Source organism: Tupaia chinensis, unplaced genomic scaffold (genome assembly GCF_000334495.1).
Source record: "Tupaia chinensis unplaced genomic scaffold, TupChi_1.0 Scaffold000252_1, whole genome shotgun sequence".
Classification (NCBI taxonomy): Eukaryota; Metazoa; Chordata; class Mammalia; order Scandentia; family Tupaiidae; genus Tupaia; species Tupaia belangeri.
Genome location: NW_006159732.1, coordinates 4,027,077 through 4,044,439, shown reverse-complemented (window position 1 = coordinate 4,044,439; position 17,363 = coordinate 4,027,077). Strand labels below are relative to the sequence as shown.

Sequence of the window (17,363 nt, the reverse complement as noted above, 5' to 3'; positions counted from 1 at the left end):
GAAAAAGGAGAGCAAGACTGCGTGGCTGCTGTCCTAACTGCTCCCCGGGATCTCAGAGCCCCCTTTCCTGTCTCTCTTGAATGTATGACATAATGGAAGGGCTTTGAACTATGGCGACAATTGCTTGAAGTCTCTGAGATAAGGACAGGGACAAGATTTGACTGATTTGCCAAGTTTGCACAGCCACTCATTCTTAGAGCCAGTTTTCAAAGCTAGGTCATTTCAATTCCAAGTCCTCAGTGCCTTCTGTTCTTTCATGTGGCTCTTGGCTTGGGAAGTGGTCCACAGGGGAGGGATGTGGGTGGGTAGCAGTCTGGGTGAATTCAATGGGGTGGAACCCTTCATGATTTGCAGTTGCTAGGTGTGATTGTGTTTTACTGCAGCCACAAAAGCAGCAGAGCTTTGACTGCCACCTAGTGGTCATTCAATTTCTTTATGGAAGTTATGTATGGCTTTGTTTAACGAGGTTTTACTGAAAAGCCATGGAAATTATTTAGGCCTGCAAACATGCGCGTTGGTAGATGAAGAATATTCTCTAAAATCTTATGGGCAATCACGACCCACAGAGAAATATTTTAACTACAAAATCAATGAAAATGGACTTTAATGGGAAAAATCTTTAACTATGAGATCAATGAAAATGGACTTAAGTCTCTCTTATCAATGGAAAAAATTTGATACTGAGATAATATAAAAAGTCACAAACAGTGAAAATAGTAAGACTTACAGATTCCCCATTCAGATTCTGTCTTCATTACACAGCAATGAGGGGCCTGGCTTGTTACTTAGTGATGAACCAAGACAAGGAGAAACAATAAAGCATTCCTCAGCGCACAGGCTTCCCAACGGGGTTTAGCCTTTAGCGCCATCCCTTAGCTCCATCCCACCAAGGCCTCGGTGGCCTTGACCAAGTGGCTCGCCTTTCGGAGGCTGTTTCCTCATCTGTGAAGGAAAATAGTAGTCCCTATCATTTAGGATAGCTGAAATAATCACATAGATGACTTTGATTACTGGAAACAATGCTGGGTACATGGTTAGCACAACACAAGCATTAGCTCTATTTGACCTGAAGTTTATTTCAAAGTAAAGCTTACAAAACCTTAGAGTAATTGAACTGTTAAAATGCAGTATAACAAATCCGCTCAATGCATTTTAAGAGCCTAATGCAGATTCCTTGGAAGCACAGGTATTTTACAGCCTTGGCATAATAGTGGTTAGACTTCCAGAAATAATTAAACCTCAAGACCTGAATATTTGAAAAGGAAAGAAAAAAAGGCCAGAGAGATAAGGAATAAAGGAGAGATCACCTCTTCCTTGTCATTCATTTATTAATTCACCTACAAAGCATGTACTGATCGTCTATTACACTAGAGGCCAGGCTATGTTGGGGTGTTTTGTTTTTGCTAGAGGGCATATGCACTCTCCAGAGAGAGCAGGAGGGAGGGAGGGAGGGAGAAAGTCCCCCAATGAGGCATGGTCAGGCCAGGATCCTTTCTCTGTTTCTGCACTTTACTGGGATTGTGGGCATGCATCCATACATATTTGGTATCTTTTTCAAGCTGCCAGTGCTGTTCAGGTTGGCCACGTGGGATCCAGCTCTACAATCCCCAGGCCAAAGGGCCAGCCTCATACTAGTTCATCTGGTCAGTTCTCAAAGTGAGATCTGCAGGTCAAAACGACTTCTCTACCAGGCCAGCTGCAGTGGCACTGAGTGTTCTGCAGTCCTGAGGCCACGTGAGACTTGGCCCACATGGGACCTCAGGTTTGCACCTCCAGGCCTCCCTGCGCACACTGGGCACATTACTTCTGTAATCTGCACTAAGGCTGGGGGTACTTCAGTGTGAGGACTCTGTTGGGGGTGACCGTCTCTTCTATCTCGATTAAAAGCTTTTTAAAAACTTTCATAAAAGGGGCCAGCGGTGGTGCAGTGGTTAAAGTGCTGGACTCTGGCATGGACAACTATGGTCTGAGTCCCATACCTGGCAGCTTGAAACACAACAGGCACGTGTGTGTGCGCCTGAAATTCCAAGAGGAGAAGGAAGAGAAGGGATTGTGGTACGGCCATCTCCTTGGGGAGTGATTTATCTCTTTCTCTCTCTGTCTCAATCTCTCCAGTGAGTCCATGCACCCTACAGAAAACAAAAACAAAAACAAAAAAAACTTTCATAATACTAAAATGTTAGTTGCTTTTTCTCATTTTGATAATTGCACTGATGATATAAATGCAATGGTTAGAATTACTGGGGTCTAAGTTTGCATCAAGACAATGGTATCAAACTACCAGTTTTTCTCTTTTTTGGGGGGAGAGGAGGTTTTTGCTATAGGGTGCGTGTGCTCACCAGAAAGACCGAGACAGAGAGCTAGAAAGTGAAAAATCACCCCCCAGGGGGATGGCCATGCCGTAATCCCTTCTCCTCCATTCTCCTCTTGGGGACTTGGGCACACACACACACACACACACACACACACACGTGCACGCGTGCACACGCCCAGCGTCCAGAGTACTCTTCACTAACATGATTTTTTTTCTCATAATGTGTGTTAAAACCTGTTTTCAGATACAAAAATCTTGACAAATAAGTTTACTGTGATTGGGTTTAAATATTAAAGGTATGCTGGATTCCTAAAAGGAATGGGAGAGATATCCAACTTTTTCTATTGCCTTCAGAGTTTAAATAAAGATCAGTTAAAACAGGTATGATCCCATCCAGCCTTTTTCAACAGTAGAGCTTAAAATACATTTTCTACTTAATTATGGTGTGAATGGTCAATTACAATTTTCAATGTTGGGGGAATCAATATTTATTTCTCTTTAAAGATCCATAACAAATATTCCCTGGTGCTACATGTCTTGTCAGTTTTACCTCTTGAGACCTAAGGAACCTTAATCTAGCCTTTCTACTCCCCATCCCCCTCCTTAGGAGAATTGTTTCCTTTGTTATACACTTCAATATAACACATGCACTTATAAAGATTCTACTGTGTGATCACTCACTTCTGAATGGTGTCAGTTATCTGAATCACACAGGGAGGAGGGAATGAACAAAAAATGGAGCATATTATTGCAAACTCTCATTAAACCTATTGCTTCCTTAAAAGCAGGTCTCTCTCCCCCAGGTTTTCAGCCTTCGGTATTACAGGGCTTAGTTAATGCAATTTTTCTTTCTAGGTCCACATTCTCTGCTATTCTGCTGTACTGGAGGTGGGCCCATGAAGATCAGATGGTCCTCTTAAAAGAAATCTGGAGCCAGCAAGTGGTATGGAGGTTAAGGTGCTGGATTCCAAATGGCTGGCTTCATGGTTCAAGTTCCAGATATGGCAGCTTGAAAATCACACTGGGCATGTTTGTATACATACCCAGAATTTTCAGAGAATGAAGGGACTGCAGGTGTGGCCATCACCCCTGAAGGGTGATTTCTCATTTTTCCTCTCTCTCTCTCTCTCTCTCTCTCCGGCAAGTGCACATACCCTACCTACACCAAACTTGAAACAAAAAAGGGAGAGAAATCTTCAAATCAGGATAGGTTTACAGTAGTCCTCAGGCTGCCCCCTCAATTTGTTCCAAATCTCAAAGTATTTGTGAGATAGTTGTAATATCACAAATTGAGGTTATTTCCTTATTTAAGATCAATTTTTACATCTTAAATGGTTTTTAATCCATTATATCTACCTTTGATTCTTATTTTTTTCAGTAGGTTTCAAAGAAGGGGACAAGACAAACTCTATCCAAGTAGAAAACTCGTTAAATGAAATTTTAACATCTTGTACTGTGCTCAATTAACATTTAGATACGTATCTAAAAAACACACTAAACCATGACATGTAAACAATCGATTCATTTTAGTGAAGAATTTACTGAGGGGCTAGTCCTGGCCCTGTAGAGGCCAGCCATGGGGAGCAAGCAGGTGACACTGAGGCCATGTGGGAGGCCCAGGTTTGGTTCCTATTCCAACTTAAACCTGCCTGGCATGCTAGCACAGCACCTAGGGTCCTAGCTCACTGGGGGTCTAGGGGAAGAGGACTATAATGAGACACTGAAAAATAACCCTCTCCCCCCTAGAGATCAGACACACACACCCCAGAAAATTAACTTTTGTAATTTAAATGACTTGACGCACTTACACTCCTGCACTTACACTCCTCGCTTCACCTTGGTTTCCTATTCCTTCTGTTTCAAATCTTCCAGCACACCTGGAGAGCGCCTAGGGCAATGCATGTGGCAGACATTCAGCAAAGGACATGGGCCTTGCTCTTCTCCTGATCTCATCTTGTTTCCTGTATTTGTCAGGAATCTTTCAGTTGTGGGTTTAAACACAAGCTTTTGAGCAAGTTTGTGCTTAAGAAAGTAAGCAATGCGGGAACCAGCAGTTAGCATAATGGCTATGTCGCTGGATTCCCACGTAGTCAACCGCGGTTCGTGTCCCAGACCCGGTGGCTTAGAACTCAACGCCGGGCGCGTGTGCGTGTGTGCCCAAGATCCCGAGAGGAGAATGGAGAAGGGATTGCGGTGTGACCATCCCCTCTGGGGGGTGATTTCTCACTTTCTGTCTCTATGTCTCTGTCTGTCTGGCAAGGGCACGTGCACTATAGGGAAAACCTCTCAAAAAAAAAAAAAAAAAGTAAACAATGTATAACTGAGGCTCAGGAAAAGTTTCAAAATCTCTCTGGATTCTGTTTCCAACTCTACCAGACTTGCTTTCAAATCATTTTTTTCCAAATAACAGAAAAATACAAGCATGGAGAATGCCCAAGTTGAGACTTTTTTTGTTTCCAATTTGTAAAGATCTGTTTCTAATTAATTCAGGAACTCAACTTCAGACAAGTACTCTCCATCAGTTGGAAAGGGAGTTAGAACCTCTAAGTAGCAGCTCCTCCTCCTCCTCTGACCCATACAATTGAAAGGGGTTTCTGTCTCAAAGAAAGGGATGCTGGCTTAAAAAACAGGGAGGGAAATAGTCTGCCTCCTCTCTCTTAATCTTATTCATCTAAATCAGATCACACCTTTTTTTTTTTTTGAGAGGTTTTCACTATAGGGCGCATGCGCTCGCCAGACAGAGAGGCAGAGAGCGAGAAATCACCCCCCAGGGGGGATGGCCATGCCCCAATCCCTTCTCCTCCATTCTCCTCTCAGGATCTTGGGGACGTACGCACACGCGCCCGGCATGAGTTTTAAGCCACTGGGTCCGGGACACGAACCGCCGTCGACTACGTGGGAGTCCAGCGACATAGCCATTACGGTAACTGCTGGTTCCCACAGGTCAAGAACTTTTTAAGGCTTCACTTTACCCTTTATTCTTTTTTCAGGTCCCAGAGAACACATGTGCTCACCAGAGAAGACAGGCAGAAAGCACTCCCCCATGGGGTGTGGTCACATCACAAGCCTTTCTCCTCCACCTCTCCATCTTGTCAGTGAGCACTGGGGCACACATGCAGACATACTGCACACTGCATTGTCTTTCAAGCTCCCAGGGCTGTGATTTGAGATAAAGGTCCCTTAATCACTAGGCCAGAGTTGGCCCGCTACTAATTCCATTATTTGGAAAATTCAAAGTAATATAATTTATTATAGTCTGCAATAAGCATATGGTGAAGTTAATGAATAAACAACCAATAAAAACTGATACAATTGGCAATATAATTGTTTTATTAATTTTTCTTTGTAGAAGCATGCTTTTTTACAGCACCTGTAAACACCTCAGTGAAGTATATATCATTTTGAGATTTTGTGTGTGTGTGTGTGTGTGTGTGTGTGTATAAGTAGAATTATTTTGGAATGTTAGATTACCCCATCAACTGCATTACATAATAGTTACTGAAGGCAAGTCAGGCCAAAACAAGGGTAAAATTTTATAGCTAAAAATATTTATAGCAGCAACTTTGAAAAGATGATTTTATTAGAACAAGTCATTGCACTTGGTCATTTTATTGCTACAGCAAAACAAGGTCATTAAATTCTAACACTTCGTATCTCGGATTTTAATTGATTGTCTCATTCTGCTCATACATTTCAAGTTTCAATGCAAGCATAAAATGTTTATCAAAAATCTAGAGAACACTTGGATTGTTTTTTTCTATGATCATAGTAATATAAAGAGAATCCTCTGTTACACAAGACTCGTTCTCTTTGCATCTTTAAAACAAATTCTGTAAAGAAGTAACAGCTTTACAACAAAAACAGACGCTTAATGGCCACCAAAATAAAACAAATACAATTACAAAATCAGCAATATTATGTGTTGCAAAGAAGAGCAAACTTGAACTATATATTCAACTAATAATTTGGCAAAGACAGATCCCACGCTGTTTGTAACTTTAGTCTATAACTGATACCCACCTACAGAAAAAAAAATTAAAAGGCTATTACATATCATTTTGTGATATGACTATTAGGAACAGAAATTAATAAAAGTTCCCATATCAAGAGCAAATACTGGTAACTTGCTATGTTAAAGCAATCACTTTCCTTTTGTTTGGTTTTCTTTAATATTTTGTCATGGGCATAAAAGTAGACACACAGCACTTCAAGTACTTTTCTATTCTGAGAAGAACACAAGCACATTCTTTAGATGTATTTTAGCACTCATGACCACTTTGATCCCATGTACTAGTGAACAAATGAACAAAATCCTTACAAATAGCCTGAAATCTGCTGGAACCTTCCCCACCACTGTTAAGAGTAGAGAAGGATCACTTTTAATAGATTTTCCAATGATAAAGCAGAAGAATGATTCTGAGGATACAATGCTTTTATTTTTACCTACAGGCTGCCATTAAAAGAAAGACAGATCTCATTTATTTAATAAGCAGAAAATAATTCATTTAACTACTACTCATCTAAAAACAGGAGTGAATGATCTGGTTCAGTAGTGACCTAATTAGAAGAGTCCAAAGACTTTAAGTTTAGAGTTAAAATGTACACGCTCAATGCACAATTAGCCTTCTCCAAAGCCCTAAGTTGTCAATTAAACATTAAGTAATTGTGCACTGACATTTATATTATTTTCTATTTCAGTTTTCTTTCATTTGAAACATGACAAAATCTCATTTACACAGGATTTCAGTAAAAAGATTCAAACATAAAGGGAAAATATTGGTTTGGTGGCTTAAAACAACAAAAGAATGAAAGTGTGACAAAATCTGACACTCATTTGCTATAATAAAGCTTACAATCTGTTTTTCATTCAAAAAAAGTCATTTAAAAATTTTAAATAAACCCACATGTGTTTGTAAAGATATCACCTATAGATAAAACATTTTAAAATGTTTATTCATAAGTGATTCTGAGGAAACTGCTAATCCATCGAATCTGTGAAAATGTATTTTGAATATTTGGTTTTAAATAAACTGTAATGTTATGTTTTATTATATACTAACACGCTTTACAAAGGTGGTACCTAAATAACCACAAAACATCTCCACATTTTTTTAGTTTGGTCTACTGGGCAAATCATACATTGTAAAACCTGAGTATTTACATGATAACTGTCAAAGTATGAATATCGTATGCTGAAGTTCTAAAAAGTCTGGATTTTGTTTTCCTAATATTAATAAAAATCAGAGGGAGGATCATGAATAACTATCACAAGATAATAAAATGAGGAATATTTGAGGATGTAAAATAAGCAGAAAAAAAATACCATAAGGCTGGTGTTTACATGTCTTATGTGCTGTAGTTTCTAGGCACAATGAGGGTTAAATTGACATTTTTAGATTTCCTTAGACCTAACGAATTTAAAATAAAGTTCATATTTTCCCAAGTATTTTTAATAATCCAATATATTTTAATTAAATTTCTTTTATGAATCCTATAGTGCAAGCAATATAAAATACTCTAAAAGTTGAAGAAATCATTTTGATTATTTCATCTGGTATTACTATATGCATGGGTGAGTAATCTAGTTTACAGATAGGAAACTCCTATTGTATCACCCAAAATATAAACAGCACTGCAGACAAACAGGCACAACAGTGTAATCCTGGGTAAGAAGCTAAAAGTAAAAATATATTTATATGTGTGTGTATATATACATACACACACACACACACACACATATATATATATACACACATACTCACACACACACACACACACACACACACACAGAGTTTATATCCCTTATGTATTATGGGAAAAGCAGTGACTATAGTAGTTATTATAATTCATCCCTCTCAAATAGTTTATCTTACAGATTGCTTGTAAAGATATCACCATATTTATAGTATAGATCTCTTTAAAAATAATACAAGTTTTAATAAAAAAACTATTGTGAACTTTCTTTCCTTTTTATACAGATTCAGTAGTAGTCTCAAGCAAACAAAAATAAATGTTTGCAATCCCAGCACAGTAAGAAATAAGGCCTCTTTTTTTTATATTGGCAAAACAAAATATATAAAAAAAATTTACCCTCCCCCTGCTTTTCTAAGATTAATTATAGTTCATATAGTCATGTTAATTACGACACCAGCATTTGTTATTTTTAAGTAACAAGTTAGCTGAAGTTCATAGTGTTGCTTCTGAATCCCTGGAACATTAGGAACACTGGATCTACGCCACCTCAAGACAGGACAGCTTTCTTCAGCTTCTCTATTTCCACCTAAAATACAAATCATCAATTGAACAATAAGTAAGATATCTCTAGTGAAATTTCTTTATTTTAGCTTATGTCATTAAGATGTGATCATACTTTCAAGCTCCCAGATTTTGATTTCTAAATCTAAAATTTAATTTCACACGATATAATAAACATTGTTGAATAAAAGTTCAACTAAAGAAAATGTAACAATTCAAGTTTCTAAATGGCAGACCAATGGTAAGCTATAGATGTGAAACTAAAAGTATAAGAACTTCAGTCCAACAAAAAAACAAAAGAATCCATGAAACCAAATACATATTGAACATGTGTCTGTAATTAAACAAAGAGAGCAACATAAAACAGTAAAAAGAGTAAGAACTAGTGTAGTTCCATGTTTTTCCCTAATTACCTATGTGACACTGGTAAATCACTTCACTTAGTTTGTTTCCTCATACATAAAGAGTACAAAGGATTTAAGAAGTTCATGAAAAACATATTTTATGAAAAACATATTTGGTTTTTAAAAATGTTGGTACTAAAATAAACTTGTATTTTAATTCCATTTTTCCATAAACTTTTTTGAAGTCCTTTGTATGCTAAAATAAATTATCTCTTTTAAAAAGTTGCTATAAGGCATGTGTGCTCACTGGAGAGACAAAAAGAGTGCAAAAGCACCCAAGGGTGGAGAGAGATGGTCTAGCAACAACCCTTTCTCCTCCATTCTCCTCTTGGGGTATCGGACATAGGTGCACACCCAATGTGTTTTTTAAGCTGGTGGGTCCTCCAACTGCAGTCTGCCATGTGGAATCCAGCTACCTTACTACCATCTGTATCTTGAAAACCCATGAATATAACTAAGATTCAGTCAACAAGTTGGAAGTATGTTTGCTTTGAGGCAGATGGTATTCTTCACTTAACAGAAATTCTTAACAAAAGAAACATTAAGGGGAAACTCAGTTTATTAAATTTTCACCATAACTACAGAGAGCTAGTTAATTCTGAAATATTATAAAAGACTAAGTTGCAGCTCTACGACATTAAACAGTATGCTGATGCTCCCATGCTGGCAAGTGACAAGAGCCTTATATTGGCAAGGTCTAGGCCTCCAAAGCCCACAGCACGTATACTGTCTTTTCTTTTCATTTTCATTTTTAGGTTTTATTCATAGGGTACGTGTGTTCACCTGAATGAGAAACAGACATGGAGAGGGAAAGTAAGAAATCACCCCCCCTGGGGATGGTCACACTGCAATCCCTTCTCTTCCACTCTTCTGGGATTTTGGACACATACACACATGCCCAGTGTGAGTTTCAAGCCCCAAGATCGTCCAGTACTCAAAACGTATTTGGCCACATGGGAGTCCAGCGCCCCAACTACCACACCACCTGCTGGCCCCATAGACTGTCTTTCTAATTCTTTCTTTCAAGAGATTTTTGCTATACAGCATGTGTACTTGCTGGAGAGAGAGAGGGAAAGTGAGAAATCACCCCATAGGGGGATAGCCATGTTGTAATCCCTCCTCTTCTATTCCCCTATCAGGATTTTGGGTATGAATACACACCTGCCTGGCCTGAGTTTTAAGCAGCCAGGTCTGGGACTTGAACTGTAGTCAGCATGTGAGTCCAGTGCCTTAACCTCTATGCCACCTGCTGGCCCTCTAATTCTTTATTTTGATCATTTTTTAACCTTTCGCCACACATGAAAAATCTAGGCCTTGCCTTCTTTTGATGCCACCATCTTTCCCCTTCAAACAATGTGCATAATCATACATGCTTTGGCTAACCTCTGACAATAGTTCATTATTAAATAATGAGGATTTTGATGCAATCAAAAATTATAATTCTGATATATGCACAATCTCCTGAGGATTTCCAACCATCCAAGAATGGTATATTTCAGGGTGTCCTGATTTTTGTAAATAATATGATTATTAGCTACATGTTTTAGCAGCATTGAATTGGAACAAAATTTGGTTTTCAGCCTGGATTGAGACAAGATATCTTTTATCGTCAGCCTAACAAATTATTCCAAAGATTTATTACCTAAGCATACCAATTTCAATAGACAAAGATGCATAGAACAAGAAAAAAAGTATGGATAAAGGAGGGAGTAGGGAGTGGAAAGAACATCCCAGAATGCAAAGTCAATAATAATCCTTACAAACTATCTGTAACATAAATCTGGTTATTGGGCAAATACTTATATTGCTAGAGTTTCTCTTCTAGCACTTTTATATTCACGTTCATTATCGGTCCTTTTTATCACCCTCCAGCATCATACTGAAATAGACATGGATCTCATACCAAACAATCATACAGGCTAGAAAATAGGCAAAACGGGAAAATAACGTAACAATGATAAGACAGAAAATTATTACTTACACATCTCTCACAAAACTAGAGGACAAGTGAATTTGGAAGACTAAATTACTTTTAATTAGAAGAACATTGGTACCAACTTAATGTAGGTATTGACTGCTTAAGCTAGATCTTCAAAATATGAAGAAACTCTGGCCCAGCTAGGATGGCACAAGCAGTAGAGCTGTACTGTGTGATAAAGAAGCCATACAGGAAGGTTCAGAGTACAAATGTCCAAGCAGTCTGAACATGCCAGGCACACCTAGATGTGTGTCTATGACCCTGGCTGGCTGGAAGACTGTGGGAGAACTACAGTATGGCAGGCTCTGTCAAGGATCCCTCTTTCTCACAAAAGAAAAGAAACTTAAAAAAAAAAATCAATTTCTCTTTCTCTGATATATAAAAACAAATAAGCAAAAAGGAAGATCATAATGATGCAAAAGGATAATCCAGGAAAATGCAGTGCAAGTATGATTAAAAATCAGACAAATCATCTGTAAGGCCCAATGAAGAAACAGCAAATGAGAAAATAAACTAGGACCAGAATAGATCTCATTAAGTTTGAACTTAATACAACAAGCAAGAGAAAAACTCTTGAAAATACCTAAGCAAGGAGAAATTAGTCTGAAATAAAAGTGATAGAAACTCAAGAAGCAAGCTAAAATAAAAAGAAAAAGACCATCAGAACAAGAGGAACACGGAAATAAAAAGATAAAGGTTAGGAGGTAAAGCTAAAATTTCTGAAAGTGAACGGAATAAAAAGAGAACCAAAATACCATGTCTACGTCTACGTAACTAGAAGAATAACAGAAACAGAAATGAAAAGGAAGATGATACAAATTACACTGGGAACACAGGAAATCTAAATTCACAATGGAACATCCAAGAGGGCTAATAGCTAGAAACATGAGCTAGAAGCTGGAAAAAGAATGAGGAAATGCAATAGAACTAATCATGAGATTTATGAGATGTATTCAAAAGCTAAATTAGGAAAGAAAGAACATTTAAGTACAAAAAAAGGAAGACAGAGACTATATATCACCTAAACTCAGATAAAGCTTCTATAGGGTGACAATGATAAAAAGGTGAAATTCTACAGAAACCAAGGAAATACTGGATTTAGCATCATAAACCAATCTAAAATGCAAGGAATTAACAAATGAATTGAAGATAAAAAATTAAAGACCAAACGTAGGTGGGTTTTTCTTTTTTGAGCGGCCTGGGGGTTGTTCTTGTTTTATAGCAAAATCCAAATGAAATAAACAACTACAGGAGATCAACAGGGCAGCTAAAATTGAAAAGGAGCTCATCTTTGTTTCTGAGTAAGGAAGGGGGAAAAATGAGTACTTCCATACAAAGAAATGAAGGTGCCAATAAAGAAGATATGTTAGATATAAGAGGAAAAATATTGAGTTTCGATAACTTACAGGCTACCTTTTAGTATCTCAATAATAAAAGAGGGTTGGAGACTGCATAGTGGTGGTGCAGTAAATCTCAACACATTGCAAGTATAATCCACGTGGAAAGGGTCCGTGTTCACATCCACACACCTCCAAGAGTACACCAGGCATAGGAATGGCTAAGGCTGGGCAGGGGATGAGGTCAAAGTATGAGCACCCTCTTGAGGGTGCTGAATTTCTTTCTCTCTTGCTCATGAACTAAACTAACAACAGCTGAAAGAGGTTAAGTGATTGACTGAAGCTCATGTAGTATAACTTAATCCCTAAGAGCAAAGGTTCTAAAGTCTAGCTACTTCTGTTAAGAACAATAAAAATTTCATGGGGCCAGCAGGTGGCACGGTGGTTAAGGCACTGGATCCCACGTGGCCAACTCCATGGTTCGAGTACCAGATCCAGTGGCTTAAAGACACTGGGCATGTGTGTGTGTGTGTGTGTGCCCAAACTTATGAGAGGAGAATGGAAGAAGAGGGATTGCAGAGTGGCCATCCCCCAACCCCTGGGGCAGGAGAGGATTTCACTTTCAACCCTCTCTCTCTCCAGTGAGCACACATATACTATGGCAAAAACATAAATAAACACAAATTTCAGCTCTGCTGCTATGGCTTCATCACTCTAAACCCTGGTTTTCTCACCCTAATAAAGGAACAATAATCCTTATAAGCTGTTATGTGTACCTAACAAGATAATGTACAACAAGTGCTAAGTTAAATGATAATTAATTTAGAAGTCAAAAGTTATTCACCAATGTAAACCAGACAGAAGAGTAAGATAAAAAGTAGGGAGGAAAATGAAATGCCTAAATAAAAAATGGGAAGAATCTTTAAAAAAAGGCAGCACACGTCTCTTGAGATAAACAGAAAAAGAAAATTAAGGAAGTTAAAAAGAAGTAAAAACAAAGATATCAGAATAAAATACACAAATATAAAAGAAAAGAGGAGAGAGGGGAGAGGGAAGAGAGAAGAGGGGAAAGGAGAGGAGAGGAGGGAGGGGAGGGACGGGGAGGGGAAGAGAGAAATATCAGGCCATTGAGAAGGTCATGACATATTTTTGTTTTTCTACAGAAAAAAGCATTGTGACTTTCCACCAACCAAATATAACTTGAGGAAGACTGAAGACTATCTTAAAGAGGCCTGTTTTCTTCACAAACATATTGGTGGTTCACACACTACTAGAGTTAGTGCTTAAAAAATATCTATTGCGGGACCAGCAGTTAGCATAATGGCTATGTTGCTGAACTCCCATGTAGTTGACTGTGGTTCGAGTCCCAGACCATGTGGCTTAAACTCACGTCGGGTGCGTGTGCGTATGTGCCCAAGATCCCAAGAGGAGAATGGAGGAGAAGGGACTGCGGCATGGCCATCTCCACTGGGGGGATGATTTCTCACTTTCTGTCTCTGTCTTTCTGGCGAGTGCATGCGCTCTGTAGCAAAAACTTCTCAAAAAAAAAAAAAAACCTATTGCATGAATGAACAGACTGAAACTAAAAGTCAGCAAGAAATTTAGGCTACCATGCAGCAGGTAAAATAGCATAATTTTAACCAATCATCCAGTTGGACTAGGGTAAAAATCATGTCAGTTTATGTTTCAAATGTCAGTGCTGGGAGAAATAAATTACCTCTAGATTACTTCTCAGGGCCTTTTCTTCTTCCAAATCTTTTCGTAGTCTTTCCAGTTCTTTCCTACAAATAAAGTATGTATTACAGTTAATTCTTTCAAATAAACAATCTAACTAATGTTAACAGGATCTTGTTGTTTAATAAGATAACAAGTTTATGGAGAAAAAATTTTAAGGCTATAACCATGTGGACTGAGAAAAATTTCAGTCACTAATTTGAATGGCTCAATGTAACAGAAATTTAACAAAACCAGGACCAGCAGTTGTCGCAATGGCTATGTCACTGGACTTTCATGCAGTTGACTGCGGTTCAAGTCCTAGACCCAGTGGCTTAAACTTACATCAAGTGTGTGTATGCCCAAAATCCCGAGGGGAGAATGGAGGAGAAGGGATTGCAGCGTGGGCATCTCCCCTGGGGGGTGATTTCTTCTCTTTCTGTCTATCTCTGTCTTTCTGGTGAGCGCACACGCCTTGTAGTAAAAACCTCTCAAAAAAAAAAAAAAGTTTAACAAAACCATGGCAAATCGACATGACATTAATTGACTAGCTCATGACAAAATAAAGGAAGAAATATCCTGTCTTTAAAAGCCATTTTCTACATTCAGCTATCATGCATTTTCAGTGAGAAACTCTAGAATGGAAGCGATATGTTAAAATGAAAATCAACATGTTACAAACAAGGCAAATTACAATTTATAAGATAATCTACACTCTAACTTTTTCTCTATTTTAAAAATTAAATATTACAGGGCTAGCATGTGGCATAGTTGTTAAGGCACTAGAAACACACGGTCAACTGCGGTTTAAGTCCTGGACCTTTCAACTTGAAACTCATGCCAGATATATGTACATGCACGTCCAAAATCCCAGGAGGACTGCAGCATGGCCATACCCTTGAGGAGTTATTTTATACTTTCCCTCTCACTGTCCCTGGCAAACACACATGGCCCTATGGTAAAAACCTTAAAGAAAAAAAAAATTAAATATGACATTAAAATCTAAAACCAACCAAAAGCTCCAGTCAATAACATCTCACTAATTCATGATCTCAATTTTCTGTATTCCCTTCCAATCTATATTTTTATCTATTCACACTTACTTCCCCAGCTTTTATGTTCTACATTATGCCTTTTCACAAATTATTTTAAAATATCCCCATGAGTAGGAAGTAATTTTTCTAAAATAAAGGTAAATTTTCTATTGCTTCCTAATGAATGTATTCTTTTGAGAGAGATTTTTGCTATAGACTGTGTGTACTTGCCAGAGACAGAAAGCGAGAAATTACCTTTGGGGAGGGCCACACTGCAATCCCTTCTCCTCTATTCTCCTCCTGGGATCTTGGGCATGTATGCACACATGCCCAGCGTGAGTTTGAAGCCATGAGGTCTTGGACTCAAACCACAGTTGGCCATTTGCGATTCCAGCGATGTAAATGCTATGTGCCACTTGCTGGTTTATGACTATACTTTTTAAAGTAATTATTTAATTCAAATTTATCTAGAGCTTATTTTGATATGTGGTATAAAGAGATATCTTAGTCCACTGCAGAGCAGTAGGGTACACTCTGTAATGTCAGAAGCCATGTAGAAAACCAGGGGTTTGGATCACGGGTCAACCTGAACATAGATATGACCCTGGCTAGCTGGCTGGCAGAATGGGGAGTCACAACTTATAAAACTCTATCAAGGATATGTGTGTTTATGTATCTCTTTTGTGAAAAAGAAAGAAATAAGAACTTAAAAAAGCAAACAAACAAAAAAATAGGTATATCTAAGCAAACTTAGCATTTCCAAATTTATCCCTAAATTAAATAATGCTTCTTTCCTAATTACTCAATGATCTAAGATTACTATATACTACATTTAAATCTAAATTAAGCCTCATTTCTAGAATATTTATCTATACTTAATAGTGTTATATTATTCTAATATTTGCTTTTAGATGTGCTACTTAATACCATTATCAAATTTTTATTATTCTTAAAATGTGTAATTTTTAATAATATTCTTTCCTTTTATAAAAATGAGATTCAACTATACACCTTATTCTGAAACTTTTCTGTTGAACAGAGTATTGATGTATTTCTATCAACTTCTCCACGTCAATCTCCCTTTTTTTCTTTCTTTGAAAGTTTGTTGTTTGCTATAGGGCATGCGTGCTCACCAGAGTGACAGAGACAGAAAGTGATAAATCACCCCCTAGGGAGGATGGCCATGCCACAATCCCTTCTCCTCCACTCTCCTCTCGGGATCTTGGGCACGCACGCACATGCGCCTGGTATGAGTTTAAGCCACCAGGTCCAGGACTCAAACCGCGGTCGACTATGTGGGAGTCCAGCGACATAGCCATTATATTAACTGTTGGTCCCGATCTCCCATTTTTTAATGATGTGCTCTCTGCATATTCAATTTTAAAACTGGGGACCACAGATAGTGTAATGTTTCCATTGCTGGACTCACATAGTCGACCACAGTTAGAGCCCCAGACACAGCAGCTTAAAACTCATGCCGAACATCCCAAGAGGACAATGGAGGTGAAGGGATTGTGGCGTGACAGTCTCCCCACCCCCCCATGATTTCTCACATTCTTTCTCTCTGGCAAGCACATATACCCTATAGCAAAAATGTCTTAAAAATAAATAAATAAATAAATAATACTGAATGCACAGACTATTTATGTATTCGGTATTATAAGTCTTATACTGAAACTAAATACTAAGAATTCCAAATCTGTTTAAGAAATTAAATATGCAGGTTCTTCAAAGAGTTCCTGGAAACAGATAATTAAAAAATTGTGCATGGGCCAACAAGTGGCATATAAGTTAAGGTACTGAATTTTACATGGCCAGCTGCAGTTTTGAGTCCTGAACCTGGTGAATGGAAAATCATGCCGGGCTACGCATGTGTGTGCATGCCCAAAATCCCAAGAGGAGACTGAAGGAGAAGGGATTGCTGTGTGGTCATGCTCACTGGGAAGTAATTTCTCACTTTCCCTCTCTCTGTCTCATATGCATAAGTCCTATACCCCTGCCTCCCCAAAAAATTATGTGGACTTTAAAGTTTTTGCACTGAAATAAACTCATACTTGAAAACTCCATTTTCCATGAACTTCTTGAAGTACTCACATATTACTAGTACTTCTGATACTCCATGTGACCTTGTCTCCCTCAATTCCATCTTTTCTTTTACAAGAAAAGTTTTGCAGTATTTACTGTTAATTTACTTTTCAAATTTTACTCTCCACATATATTAAATAAAAATATGTGTGTGTGTGTATATATATATATATTCATATTTTCTGGTTTTTAAGTTTTTTCAACTTCATATAAATGCAACAATAGTGTATATAAACTTCTGAC

General features: G+C 38.0%; 1 protein-coding gene across 1 annotated transcript in view; it reads right to left on the bottom strand.

Moving 5' to 3' along the window:
* Positions 1-5,961: 5,961 nt before the first annotated feature.
* The window catches only part of CD2AP (CD2 associated protein), a 179,328-nt gene continuing 167,926 nt past the window's right edge, over positions 5,962-17,363 (bottom strand). Inside the window, exons 32-33 of the mRNA XM_014588009.2 lie at positions 14,006-14,069; positions 5,962-8,594 (exon numbers count right to left, since the gene is read on the bottom strand). Coding sequence (XP_014443495.1) covers positions 8,556-8,594; positions 14,006-14,069 — 103 coding nt within the window. The 3' untranslated portion in view covers positions 5,962-8,555. The remainder of the gene's footprint in view (positions 8,595-14,005; positions 14,070-17,363) is intronic.